The following is a 14,225-nucleotide window of genomic DNA, read 5'->3' as shown; positions in this document are numbered from 1 at the left end:
CTCCCTGGACCGTGGTGTAGCTGCTGAGGACCCGTCAGGAGGGCTGGCCACTCACTCTATCTTCCTGAGCTCAGGCAGTCCCGGCAAGACAGCAGCTAAGTTCTGGGCACCGGTGTCTCCAATCTGGTTGTGGCTCAAGCTTGGGGAGAGAACAGCAGGGGAATTGCAACCATCAGCCTGCCACCCATCTCATCCTGTCTGTGTCCTCATCCCAGAAGAGGAGGCCAACGTCTAGAGAAAGGCCTCAGCCACAGTGATAAAGTCCTCTCGCCCTATGTTGGGTGAGGACTCCAAACTCTTGTCTTCTGTTTAGGATGTTCTCCCTGGTGTCTGACCTGAATCCTTCTTGCTGCAATCAACACTCTCATATCCTGTCTTTGGGTTTCCCGAGGTTCTGGGTCTGGGGTGATGCAGTATATAAGTGGGTGAAGGTGACGACACTAGGAAGTGAGGAGTGTCCTCCAGGAGCCCCTTGCTTCTGTCACCTTCCCCTGCCAAAGCTGTCTTGGGTCTGGGGGAGGGACAGGCAACTCACCCTAGCTCCTCTAAGCTGGTGGCAGCTCTCAGACTGGAGAAGCAGGGCCAAGAAGCCTTAGTCAGGAGTAAAGGCATTTGCAAGTGCAGTGCTAAGAACTCCACAGTTTGCAAAGCCTTTACGCTTCCAGGAACTCATATGTCAGTCACAAAACGTCCGAGGGAGGGGGATGGGCAAGGTGGGCAGACTGCACCTAACACCCAGAGGAGAATTCGGAGGCCCAGGGAGGAGGTGATGGGCCAAAGACCCCCAGGGCCTCACAGGCAAGGTGGAAATGAAAGGCCAGAGCCATTGGCCTGGAGCAGTGGCCACATTTTTTTGGTTCGGCCAGGCTTTGCCTCTGCCCCTATGTCAGGGATCTTCAGGCCAGCCCGGCTGAATGTCAGTTTCATGTGTCTCTCACAACTCATCCTGTTCTAATCTATAAAAATAGTGGGCTTTTCCTTAAACCCAGTCTATTTATGGTCTTTTCTGCACTTGACCACACCCTGCCTCTGTGAATGGGGGGAAGAGACAAACGAAACAGAACAGCTGATGCAGAGGTATTAGTCTGAGGGTTGTTTGTTTTGTTGCCTTACGTTTTGCAAATTAATTTTTAGGGAACTGCCTTTCGGTAAATTAATTTGGGGTGAAATGAGCTGGTCCCCCAAACTCTCTGAGCTCATCTCCTACATGCTCTACCCTGCCAGAGTGGGGGACGGGGACTTGGATAAAAACAAAACAATGCTTTGTGTCATTGCTTACGTTTGTTTAGAGTCACAATATTTCATATTTTGAAAAATCACATGAAAAGAACGTGTGCTATTTGTTTCTCAAAGTGGCCAGGGGCACAAGGGCAGAATATCAAGGTCATCAGCTCTGAGGCTGGACCATCGCTACTCAAAGTGTGGTCTGTGGCCCCCAGAACTGGCATCACCTGGGAGCTTGAAATGCAGAATCTAGGCAACCCACAACCGTGAATCAGAAACATGAACAAGAACAGAGGATGAATTTGTGCACATGAAGGGTTGTCCTAGGACTTGGGCTCAGCTCCTTCAGGTCACTTGTGTAGCGCAGAGGAAGCTGGTGGCAGTAAAAGGCAAGAGCTGTGACACCGACCTGGGAGGGTTATAGGAAGGTGCCGAGGACAGGAGCCACAGAGGGTTCTCAGGGAGGTGCCCCAGTGTTTCCCTAGATGGGTGGTCCCAGCAGAACTTGGAAGTACTCCTATGGGGTCACTTGGTTACTCACCGGAGGCTCTGCAGGAGGGTCATGTGGCTTAGTCCTTGAGTGAGTGCAGCCAGGGTAGAGGCGCCCAGCGGGAGGTGGCTGAGGCTGGAGGAGAGGAGGCCACAGGAGGACTTGGCATACTGGGCTTGGGTCCCTGACGCAGACCTTGAGCGCTCAGCAATGCCCAGTGATCTCCAAGACAGCCACTTACATCCACACAGTGTAAAAAAAAAACCCCAAAACGGTACAAACAAAACTGCACTGGGAAATCCAAATGCTGTTTTCTCTGTAAGAATGATTACAGCCATCCAGGCAGCAGTTCTGTATTCTGAATCACACTAGACCCAGACTACTGATCAGTCATCATAGTGACCACATACTAAGCACATGCTAAGGGCCATTTAGAGATGATATGTTATAGTTATCCCCATTTTACAGATGAGGCACACTGAGGCCCAGCAGTCACACACAGAAAGTGGCAGCATCAGGAACAGAACCCAAGGCTGTAGGATTCCCATTCCTGGGCCCAACCATGTGTTACCCATGGACCATGCTCCTTATGGCCCCACCTTGGGCAGGAGAGAGGAATAATAATAATAACAGTAATAATAATAACAGCAGCCAATACTTGTAGAGTGTGAATTCTGTACCAGGCTCTGTTCTGAGTGCTTCATGTGTGTGATCTCATTTAATCCTCACAGCCACTGAGGGGGTAGGTCCAGCTGTTATCCCCAGAGTTAAGATGAGGAAGAAGACAGAGAGAGGTTGAGTACCTCGCCTAAGCTCACACACTGAGGTACAACCCAGAGGTGACAACCGTCCTGGTTTGCCCGGAACTGAGGAGATTTCCAGGATGCGGGACTTTCTGTCCCAGCTCAACTGGGACAGTTGGTTACTGTGCCAGGAGTTGAACCCAGGTGGTGTGGCTGTTAACTAGCACCTACACCCCTAACCATTTCACCCAGAGGGACAGGTGGGAAAAGTTGGCTGGATCTGAGGGGAGCTGCTTGTTGGAGAGGAGACACTCAGAAACGACAGATCTGAAACTGGAAGAGGCCTCTGGGGAGTGAAGATCCATCCCTTTCCTTCAGACAGAAAGGAATCATTGGGACTTCCCTGGCGGTCCAGTGGTTAAGACTCTGTGCTCCCAATGCGGGGGGCATGGGTTCGATCCCTGGTCAGGGAACTAAGATCCCGCATGTCCTGTTCTCTGAAGCACTTCCAGCTCCTGGCTCTGGCCTGGGTGCCCAGGTGAACACACATATATGTTAAATGCATGAATGAGCCAATGGATGACCTCATTGGGCCTCCAACTCCACCCCAAATAAAAGCTTCCAGAAGAAAGGGAGGCTGAGCAGAGGTGCAGGCACATGGGGGGAAGCCAAAGAAACATCTCAGTGGGAAGACAGTGGACCCTCTGGTCAAAGGTCTCCCTAATACCACCCCCTGACCCCTGCCAGGATATGCAAAGAGGGACGAAGTGGTAGAATTTCATTCATTGTTAAGGGGCAAAAAGTCAGAGAGCTGCTTTTAAACTGTATTCAAAAATGTGTCCAGGGCTTCCCTGGTGGCGCAGTGGTTGAGAGTCCGCCCGTCGATGCAGGGGACGCGGGTTCGTGCCCTGGTCCGGGAAGATCCCACATGCCGCGGAGCGGCTGAGCCCGTGAGCCATGGCCGCTGAGCCTGCGCGTCCGGAGCCTGTGCTCCGCAACGGGAGAGGCCACAATGGTGAGAGGCCAGCGTACCGCAAAAAAAAAAAAAAAAAAAAAAATGTGTCCAAAAAATCTGGAGGAAAACTCACAAACTGCTCATTTACAGAAGTTTTCCCAGGGGGTGTCATTGCCAGGGATTTCATGTTCGTTGTTACATATTTCTATGATGATGGAACTTTTTATAATTCGTGTGTATTTTGGGTCAACGGATAAACTTAGAGATTAAAAGCAGAAGATGCCTTGTCAAGTGTTCTGTCTTGATACTGTCGCGTCTGTGCAGGATGGGGACCCGTCCTTTAGACTGAGGCTGTTTCCACCGTTTCTGAGAATTTGGTGACTCCAAATTATAGGTGAGAGTAAAAGTTGCCAGTTACTAAGGAAATGATTGTAGGCACATGGCAGTGGTCATCCATGGGTATTTTTTCTGCCCAGAGTTTGTCTCCCTGTCTTGTGTTAATAGTCCCCTGAAATACCACCCCTGACTCAGTCCAGATAATTGGATGGGCATGTGACCCAGATCTGGCCAATCAGATTATCGTGTGCTTAGAGCCACAGTGATTGGTTTAGGGGTGGGCATGTGACCTGGGCTAGTCCAGTGAGACTTATTCTAGGGACTTGTGTTGTAGGTACAGGGAAAAAGGTGCTGGTAGAAAGTGAACCTGCAGCTGCAGGAAGAGCCTGCCTGAGGATGAAGTAAAGAGATGGGGGGTGGGGAGGAGAGAGGGAGGGGAAGGGAGGGAGAGAGAGGGAGGGAAGGAGGGAGGAGGGGGAACAAATAGAGAACCTGGATCCAGCCAAGCCTGAAATCAGTTGCCTTATTATTTTCTGTGACACGAGTTAATACATTTCTGGGTTGGGTTGCTTTGACTGAGTATTCTGTTTCTTATGATCAAGCATTTTGATAACACCCAGAGCCAGGTAAGGAAGGAAAAGGGAGGGCATTCAGCTCACCTGAGTCCATCCAGGAGATTGACAGTGGTGTTCACTAGAGATGCAAAGGTTCTTAGACATGCCCCCAACTCCCCCGCTCTCACCGCCATTAACCACCACCACTTACTCAAGCCTCTTCAGCCGGCGCTTGCCCTCAAGGGCCCCCGTCAGCACCTTGGTACCCTCCTCGCCAAGTTGATTGTTAGACAAGCTGGAGGGGACCAAGCATGAGGTGAGGGTTAGACAAGCCTGCCCAGCCCCTGGAACTGAGCTGTCAAATCAGCTCCCCTTACCACCCCAGTCCCCCCAGGAGGCTGGCTCTGGGTCCACAGATCCCAGACCACCCTTCCTATCCAGGCTGCACAGGGACATTCCTGGCCCCAAGGGTCAGGCTCTGGGGTCCCCGAGGAGGTGGGCACTGCAGTCACAGCTGACCCAGCTGAGAAAGGATGCCCTGGATGAGGGCTGCACCAGAGGAAGCCAGGGACAAGTGACACACACACACACGCACACACACACACACGCAATGATCCCTTCTGTCCCTTAGCTCTCTCTCTACCCAACACCCAGAGCCGCTCTAGGCAGAGAAGGACGATGAGCCCCATTTTACAGATGAGGCTGTCCAAGTCTAGAGAGGCACAGTTATTCGCCCAAGGTCACTCTGAGTGAGTGATAAAGTTGGGACCAAGAACCCAGTGCTCAGCCTTCCCCAAGCCACACCCAGAGTTGCTGGGCTTCATCAGGGAGAAAAGCGATAGGCTGAAGTCCCACCACCTACTTTAACCAAAGGCACAACTGTCCTCCCCACCCTTTGCCTTTGCTGGGCCATCCCCTCCCGGACCCTTCCACCCCACAACTCACTCCAGTTCCTCCAGGTGGTGACAGCGGCTTAGACCAGATGTCAGGTGGGCTAGCGCACTGGAGCTCACACAGCTGGAGGTCAGCCTGGTGGGGGTCAAAGGGCCAAAGGGAGGCAGGTCAGGTAGGAGCTCTGGGTCTTGGGAGCTCTGGATGCTGATGGCAGAGGGCAAGGAGGTGGGGTGGGGAATGGTTCCTGGGGGGCAGTGGGAGGGGACCTTCCTTCTCTTCATAAATCTCTCCCATCAGGGAATCTTTAAGTCAAGACATAGCTTGGAGGCAGGAACATGGACTAGTTGAATACTTGTTTAAACCACAATCATTCAGGTAGCAACTTCACAATGTCTGTCATAATCAGGCATCACTGTGAAGTCTAGCTAGTTACTGTCATTTACCATGAGCTCTGCATCTTTATTTAAACAGAAAATGTAGCAAGTATTGGAGAGGGTGTTAAAGATATATTAGTACCAAAAGGAGACCTTCCCCCTGATGTGATCGGTTGAATTAAAAGAGAACTGAGAGTTACAAAAGCTCCACTTTGCAACCATCATCCTTGATATTTGATTCAGGCAAGAATTATCAATGGATGCTAAAATTCATGGGTGAAAGTTTGAGGAAGACCGGGATATTTACATCATCTTAAGGTATCTTCCTACCAGATAACTGGTTAATTACAAAGGGAAAAACAGTAGCTTTGCAAGTGAAGAAACCTGGCAGACACCACCTTAACCAGGAGATCACAGTTAACATCCCCAGTAAGGGGACAAGTAGGCATCGTGTGCCTCCCGATGTGACACACTGAGATGAACACAGCAGCACCTCTGTGATATTCCTGCCCCAAATGCAGAACCTAAATCTAAGCATGAGGAAACAGCAGAGAAAGCCAAGCAGAGGGCATTCTACAAAATACCTGCCATGTAAATGTCATGACAGCGTGAAACACAAAGAGGGGCTGAGGACACATTCCAAACTGAAGGAGACTAAAGAGAGATGACAACTGAACCCAGTGTGTGATCCTGGATGGAATCCAGGACTGAAAAAAAAAATGCGATAAACATTATTGGGACAATTGGCAAAATTGGAATATAAACTGTAGCTTAGATAATAGTAGGATATCAATGTTAAACTGCCTGAATTTCATACTTTTACTGGATTAGGGGAGAGAATGTTCTTGTTCTTAGGAAATTCACTGAAATATTAAGGGGCGAAGGGGCATAATTATACAACTTACTTTCAAATGGTTCAGAACAAGAAAGGGGGGGTGGAGAAGAGAGGGGAGGGGTGAGGAAGGAGGAAGGGGAGAAAAGAGCAAATGTGAAAAACTGACAAAGGGTTAATCCGGGAAAATGGCATATGGAGCTTCTCAGTCTTCTCGTAACTTTTCTATTAGTTTGCAATTATTTCCAAATAATAAAGAGAAGAAAAAGAAAGAGCATTCAAAAGGGAATCACCTTCATGCCACATGGCCATGTAGATGACCGTGAACCCTGGCATCATCTCCAGGGTCATGCGTGGTCCCAGCCCACGGGATGGGGACACAGAGCTCCTTTGAGCGCAGGGTTGGGGAGAACAGGAAGTGTGGGGGCGGGGCTGAGCTGCAGGGGGCGGGGAGGGTGGGGGAGGCCCTGAAAGTCTTGTCTGCATACCGGAAGTGCTTCAGCTCAGAGAGGGACAGCAGGAGGCTTTGTAGCAGCAGAGCACTGGCTTCACAGAGGTTCACCTGGGACAAGCTGAAAAGGTCCAAGCATATTCCAGAGGATTTCAGGCTGGACACACCTCAGGGATCAAACATCACACAAAGATGGGGAGGCCAAGAGAGGGGAAAGGCCCACCCAAGAGCTCCCAGTGGGGCAGGGCTCCCCTCTGCCACCCTGGGGCTCTCCCCCACTGGCCAGGTGTGATTCTCTCCTGCAGAGGGAAGCAAGAATGCTAGCACAGCCCCACACTCTGCTCATCTCCATCCTGCACTGGCCAGCCTCTCACCTATGGCCTGGAGCGGGCACTGGGGTCAATCAGAGAACACAGGGCCCCAGACAGCGTTTCAGGGTGCTGACCTGAGCTGCCGCAGCCGGGCGCAGGTCTCCATCAGCTGCCTGGCAAGAAGGCTGTGGTGGGTCCCAAGGTCACAGTGAGCCAGCCTGGAGGTGGAGAGGGAGGCAGCAGCTTCTAAACACCTGGCTCAGTACCAGGGACTCAGTCCCTACCTGCAAGGAGCGTTTCTTACGGTGGTAAATAAATGCTAATCAAATAAAGTCCACCAATTTACTAATCAATCATGGGAAGTACTGTGAAGGAGAGGTCAGGATGGGGCAGCTGGTATGGCTGTGCAGGTTGTTCACTGCACAAGGAGACCCAGCCAAGGAAGTGAGTTGGGGTTGAGATCCAGGTATGGTCTAGTCCTCACAATGTATACTTGCAGGGCTGCATTCCCCCAAAGAGGTGACATGTTAATTTCCAGAAACGTGCTATATGGATTAGAGGAGCTGTGACCCCAGGCATCTGTAAGAATGGAGGATGGGAGGACTTGACTAAGTCTGGGTGGGTTGGAGGGGCCTCCCTGAGATGGTGGCATTTAAACTGAGACCTGAAGGATGAGGTCGAGTTAGCCAGGTGAAGAAGGATGAAGAAGGAGAGGGAGGAGAGAATATTCTGGGCAGGAAACAGCCTGTGCAAAGGCCCTGAGGTCAAAGAGAGCAAGGTGGTGTTTAAGGTACTGGAAGCTTAGCTGGAGCCTAGACTGGGGTTTGGGGTAGGGATAGATAGCATGAAGAGGTAGGTTGGGCTAGATCTCACAGGCCATGTAGAGACTTTGGGCATCAAAGGACTCTGAGCAGGGGCATGAGAATTATTGGTCAGAAGCAGCAGTACCCCCCTCTCCCCCTCCCTCCATCACCAGCCTCTCTCTTGGGGCCCCAGGTACTGGGTCTCACCTGAGGGTCATGGCTTCTGCGTTCTCCTGATGGGGAAATTCCAGCTGGATACAGAGCTGGGTCTCGGAGATGCTGAGGAGGGAAGGGGTAGCCAGCGTGAGGCCCACAGCAGCTTTCCCGTATCGGCTGTGCTGGGACTGGGGCTGCTCAGCGGACTGAGCTCCCAGACCCAGTGGGGATCTGGACATAGGTCAGTGAGACACCAGCGCCTTTGCTCTTAGCTAGTCCATGGGGTCCTGGCACCTCTGGTCACAGAGCCATGGTGTGTGTTACTGTCACCAGAGGCCCCTTCCAGACAAGCAGCATGGACTTCCAGCAGTGTCTGTCTGGGATCTAACAGCTCTTTGTCTTGAACCTGGGGCTGCCTCTCTCTCTCTGGTCCTGCGGCTTGCCTACTGCACAAGTCCCAGCAAGTATGTGTAGCCCCTCACATATGCCCCAGGAGCTCCTGCCGTCTTGGGGACCCAGAGAACTCACTAGGGATGCAGCTATTACCCCACAGGACAAGAGACCAATGTCTAGATGACGGATGGTCCCAACGGTCATGAAAAGATGAAGAACTCCTCCCTGGACTTACCTTATTTCAGTGATGTTGCCTGAGGCTTGGGCACAGACTTCTAGCAGCGTGAGCACCCCGGCTTTGCCCACCCACGGCTCCTCCACCCTGTCACAGAGGTGGACACAGACGAAGGTCGCCTAGGGTTAGTGGGGGCGGGGAGGAAAGTGCCAAGGGGGCTGCCTAGAGGCTTTCTGGGTTTTGCTGATTTTAAAAACAATAAAATTTAAAATTAGGCATAAGCATAAAACAGAAAATTAACATCATCCTTGTTCTAACAGTTATACAACCATCCAAAGGGAAAATATTATTTTTTTAAACAATATTTTTAGGTTTAAGGAAAGGTCTACATAACGTCACGTTGCAAAGATAAGGAAAGAAAACTGTATATGAAACATGATCCCAATTTTGTATTTAAAAAAGGAAAAATATATATGGAAAGGGAAAAACACATATGGTGAGGAACAGGGAGACAGAGCTGTGAGAAAAATATATTAAATGTTAATGGTGATTGTTTCAATTGTAGAATTCTCTTGAAGTGTTTTTATTTTATTTCTTCTTTAGTTTTCAGTATTTTCTGAACTTTCTACAATGTGTATGCATTAATTTAAAGATTTTTTTGGATGTGAACCATTATTTAAAAGTCTTTATTGAATTTGTTACAATATTGCTTCTGTTTATGTTCTATTCTGGTTTTTTGGCCACAAGGCACGTGGGATCTTAGCTCCCCGACCAGGGATTGAACCCACGCCCCATGCATTGGAAGGCGAAGTCTTAACCACTGGACTGCCAGGGAAGTCCCTGTATGAATTAATTTAGAAGCAGGAAAAAAGAGAGCTGTTTAAAACATTGCTGCTTCTAAAGTTATGTTGAATTTTTTTTTCAAAGTACTATTTTCTTCTTACGTTCTTCTGGGTTTTCCACAAATTTCTACGAAGAGTACACATTATTTTTAGAGTAAGACAAGTTTTATTTTAAAATGCTATTTGGGGTGATCTAGCGATTCTACACCAAAGAATTGAAAGCTGAGATATAGAGATATTTGTACACCTACGTTTGTAGCAGCATTATTCAAAATAGCCAAAAGGTGGAAGCAACCCAAATGTCCACTGATGGATGAATGGCTAAAGAAAATGTGGTGTGTACACACAGTGCCATATCATTCAGCCTTAAGTAGGAAGGGAAATTCTATAACATGGTACAACAAGGATGAACCCCGAGAATATTATGCTGAGTGAAATAAGCCCATCACAAAAAGACAAATACTGTATGATTCCGCTTGCAGGAGGCACCTAGAGGAGTGAGATCCACAGAAACAGAGTAGAAAGGTGAGTAGAAAGCCAGGGACCGGGGGGAGGGGAAAACGGGGGGGCGGTTAACGGGTACTGAGTTTCAGTTTTGCGTGAAAAGTTTCGGTTACACAGCAATGTGAATGTACTTAACACTACTGAACTGTGCACTTAAAAATGGTTAAGATGGTAAATCTTATGTTATGTGTATTCTACCACAATTTTTAAAAATGTCATGTTGGGGAACAACCAGACTCTATGTGCCTCATCGTGGGCTGAGTTGACAAGTGCACAGTATTGGCCACGAAGTAGGTATTTTTAGACACAAATCCCATGGAGCCTTTCCAGTTCCAGGAGAGTCAGGGGTTAGAGGAACAAACTCAATGACATCACAAGGAAGCACCAGACAGAGCCAGAAAGTGGGACGGTCTACAGCACAGGGGACCGATTTTGTCCACGGTTCACCCATTAAGAGTCCGAACAGCCATCACCACTCCATGCAAATGGGGACCTGGACGGGATCCTGGATCCAAAGAGCCAGCCGTCCCATCTGGGGAGAGCGGGGAATTTGAGATTGGACTGGCTAATACCTGACACTAAGGAATTGCTACTGAGTTTTGTAGGTGTTCTAATTCAACTGTGATTGTGTAGAAACTGTCCTTATTTTTTAAAGACTTGTGGTGAAATATTTTGGAGTGATATTTTATGAGATCTATAACTTACTTTAAGACACTTCAGCTAAAAAGTAAAAATTCGAGGCAAATATGGAAAACCAGGAACAACTGTCAGAACTAGGTGATGAGAAAATGAGTTTTCAGAATTGTTTTTCTACTTTTTGGAATCTTCTGTTTTTCTCAAAGTTTTAAAATGATCGCAGTGAACATACAAACATGATATTTGTTACATGTTATTTCTGACCTCGGCTCGGTGTCCTTTTCAGTTTCCTCTTTTTCTGAAGTCTCCAAACATAGGCCCCACCTTGGGGAGGGAGGCTTCTCTGTGCCTGAGCGGGTTTCTGGGACTAATGGGCAGGGTGGTCCTACAGGCAGGTGGCAGGGCTCTGGACGCAGGAAACGGCTAAGACCATGACCTCGGGGGGACCCATACTTCAGAGCCCACCTCTGCCCCCCATTCCCACCACGGCCCCCTCCCAGGGTCACGGGCAGGCGATACCTGAGAGTGAGAAGCCCTGCCGGCCACTTTAGCAGACCCAGGAGGATGGTTAGCTGCTCCAGGCCCAGGAAGCACTGGGTCAGCCTGCAGACAGAGGTCAGTTACCAGAGAGGTTCTGGCAGGGACTCTCCACCCCTCAGCTGCCCCCACGGGCGGGGCCTGGTCACTCACGTGAGCTCCGTCAGCCGCAGGGCCTGGCTCAGGCCAGTGGCCAGTCTGGGCACGTGCTCTGGCCCGAAGCTGCACTCGCTCAGCCTGAGGGCAGAGGGCAAGGGTCAGAGTTTGGGCGAGGCCTGTTGGGACTGCCAGGACCCACGGGGGAGCCTCCACTGAGTGCGAAGGCCTGAGAAAAGGCCAAAGATGCAACCCCTGCTCTGGGAGCTTCTCTTCTCTTTGGAAAGACACCTCCCAAGAAGGTGCGAGGAGTCAGTCATTTACTGAGCCCTGACTATACGGCAGGCCCTGGGCCAGCCTCTGGGTGCGCCATGTGAGCACGCAGGACTGCCTGCCTTACATGTAGTATCTCACTGAACCCCAAAAGCATCACCTACAGACGGAGAAAGTGGCCAACCCGAGGACACACAGCTGGTAAGAAGTAGGGACAGATTCGGGTTTCAATCCAAGTCAGCCTGACTCCACACCCCAAACCCATGACCGCTTCCCTAGTCTCCAGTACCACCCTAGTTCAGGCTCCCTCGGGGGCAGGAGGGACTGGGATTCTTGCTGTGGCCCTGCCCTCCCACTGCCTGGCCCCGTGTGGCCGGCAGACAGGCCTCGGGACACTGTCTCACAGACAGACGGGCTGAGAAGAGGGCCCAGCACAGCACCACGGGGCCGCTCCCTCTCATAGGACAGGGGCCACCAGAGGTGTCCAGGAGGGGCTGACATTTGAGCTGGGTCTTAAAGGATTAGGAGAATTTGATCTCAGAAAAGGTAGGGAAGAAAACGTCAGGCTGCGTGCGCAGAAGCAGGGAAGCTTCATCAGGCAGTGCGTGTTTGGTGAACAAAGATCCCTTGTGGCTGGATTTGTGCGCACGTGTGCTGTGTGTGTGGGTGGGTGGTATGTGGTGTGTATATACTTGGTGTGAGGGTGGTGTGTGTGTGGAGTGGGGTGGGGGGAGTGAGGAGGAATATGGCGGGAGGTGACAGCCAGATCAGACTCTGAGGGAGAAGACCAGGCCAAGGAATTTGGACTTTATCCTGAGGGTAATTGGGAGCCCCCGAAGGGCTTTGAGCAACGGAGTACCACCTTCAGATGTGTGTGTTGGGAAGACCCCTCCAGGTGCTGTGGGATGATTGGAGGAGGCCTAGCCAGAGGCAGTGGACCGATTCAGAGGCCACGACCAAAGGTGAAGTAAGACATGTAGAGGAACTAACCCAAGGCTGAGAGAGACAGACAGAGCTCAAGGCTACCGGGGGGGATAATAATAACAGTAATAATAAACAACTGATACAACACTCAAATAAGCCAGGGCCTTTCCAAGCACTTTATATATATTAACTCATTCAATCCTCACAATAACCCTAAAGGGTAGGTCTCACTATTATTCCCATTTTACAGATGAGGAATTGAAACACAGAGAGGTTAAGTCACTTGTCCAAGGTCACACAGCTGCTAAGTGGTAGAACTAAGATTTATCCCAAGTGGCTCCAGAGTCTGATCTCTTAACTCAGAAGCCTCCAGACTTATAGTTAGGACGTGGCTAAGGGGCACAAACACCACTCAAAGGCCCAGCCCAGGGGCTGGAGGTAAGGGGAGATTGGGGCAGATGTGGGGGAGAGGCAAACCCAGGCAGTAGCTTGAAGCAGGGTGTGTGAAGGAGGAGAGGACCCAGAGAGGAAGGAGGCATGGAGGCCACCACAGGGTCAACCTCCTCTCTCTTGTCCCCCCTTCCCGTCCCCCCAGACCAGAAATTACCTCAGTGTCTTCCTAGCCTCTTCTTGTCGGGAGAAGTGAACCCAGAAGCTCTGCTTGGAGCCCAGGCTGCAGAGAGAGGGGTGTATGGAAGCCGAGGGCCCAGCTTCGCCGGCATCCTTGGGACCCGGGCACCAGGGGGTGCGGGAGGGAAGGGGGCTGGGTCTTCAGGGGCAAGGGCGGGTGGAAGCCACGGGAGAGACCCTTGATGACCAGAGGAGAGACCTGTGCCGACCCGAGGAGACTCCCACCTCCTTCTTCAAGGACCCCAAACCTGGTGTTCCCTAACCCGTGGCCTCCCTAGGCCCTGTGGCACACGGGCCTCAGAGGATGGAAACTATGATCCCACGTTCAGTGAACCCTGAGACTCAGAGAGGGCGGAGGTTGCCCAAGTCACACAGATGGAGGGCCACTGAGTGTGCGAGTCTTGCTTCCCTACCAACGTGGCACCAACGTCGCCTTACTTCACTGAGGCCTCCCGGATACGTGGGCAGGAGGGGAGAGTCTCCACCAGGCACAGGACACTTTCCTGAGAGATACCGTTGTGGCTTAGACTAGAAGAGAAAAGAGGTTCAGGATGGGGGGGTGGGGGAAGCACCTCAGTGGAGCCCTGCCCAGCCCCCCTCGTCTCTTCCCTTCCAGCTGTCATCTCCCAGAGTAGCGTCCTCAATGTCCGAGTGTCCGTTCTCCAGGTGGAGACACTGAGGTCCAGAGAGAGGCCAGAGGGGCGCTATCCCCACACGGGACAGGTCAGGCACCAGACTGTGAGTCTTTGAGAGCTGCCCCTGTGGTCTGAGACTGCGTGATGATGAGGCCAGGCTGGCAACTCCAGTCCCACAGGGGTCAGGGATGCCCAGAGCACAAGGCCCAGCTGCCTAGCAACGGGTTGTATCCTGGCTCTGGCCGCCAGTCTCCCAGGTCACTGGGGCGACTGAGTGAGTGAGGATGACTTCCTAGGGACGCTCCCTGCTGTGGCGACATCCGCAAATCCGTGTCCCATAGATTTGGTCAGAGGAGCTTCAGGGATGGGATGGACCAAGAGCCAGGACAACTGAGACCCAGCAGCTGGTTAGAGATGAACGGTTGCTCCCTACCCGGAGTCAACTTGGATCACCAAA

The 14,225-nt window shown here is 51.2% G+C and overlaps 1 protein-coding gene across 4 annotated transcripts in view; it reads right to left on the bottom strand.

The window, feature by feature from the left end:
* The window catches only part of NLRC5 (NLR family CARD domain containing 5), a 105,445-nt gene that overhangs the window by 5,726 nt on the left and 85,494 nt on the right, over window positions 1-14,225 (bottom strand). For all 4 annotated transcript variants that reach the window (XM_060000217.1, XM_060000218.1, XM_060000216.1 and 1 more), the window contains 12 exons: window positions 13,572-13,661; window positions 13,111-13,176; window positions 11,364-11,447; window positions 11,193-11,276; window positions 8,752-8,838; window positions 8,175-8,246; window positions 7,299-7,382; window positions 6,891-6,974; window positions 5,248-5,331; window positions 4,514-4,597; window positions 1,766-1,849; window positions 56-139 (listed from right to left, as the gene is read on the bottom strand). In XM_060000217.1, coding sequence (XP_059856200.1) covers window positions 56-139; window positions 1,766-1,849; window positions 4,514-4,597; window positions 5,248-5,331; window positions 6,891-6,974; window positions 7,299-7,382; window positions 8,175-8,246; window positions 8,752-8,838; window positions 11,193-11,276; window positions 11,364-11,447; window positions 13,111-13,176; window positions 13,572-13,661 — 987 coding nt within the window. The remainder of the gene's footprint in view (window positions 1-55; window positions 140-1,765; window positions 1,850-4,513; window positions 4,598-5,247; window positions 5,332-6,890; window positions 6,975-7,298; window positions 7,383-8,174; window positions 8,247-8,751; window positions 8,839-11,192; window positions 11,277-11,363; window positions 11,448-13,110; window positions 13,177-13,571; window positions 13,662-14,225) is intronic.

The sequence above is a fragment of the Delphinus delphis genome, chromosome 20, assembly GCF_949987515.2.
Source record: "Delphinus delphis chromosome 20, mDelDel1.2, whole genome shotgun sequence".
Taxonomy (NCBI): Eukaryota; Metazoa; Chordata; class Mammalia; order Artiodactyla; family Delphinidae; genus Delphinus; species Delphinus delphis.
The sequence above is the reverse complement of the archived record's forward strand: the minus strand, read 5'-3'. Positions and strand labels throughout refer to the sequence as shown.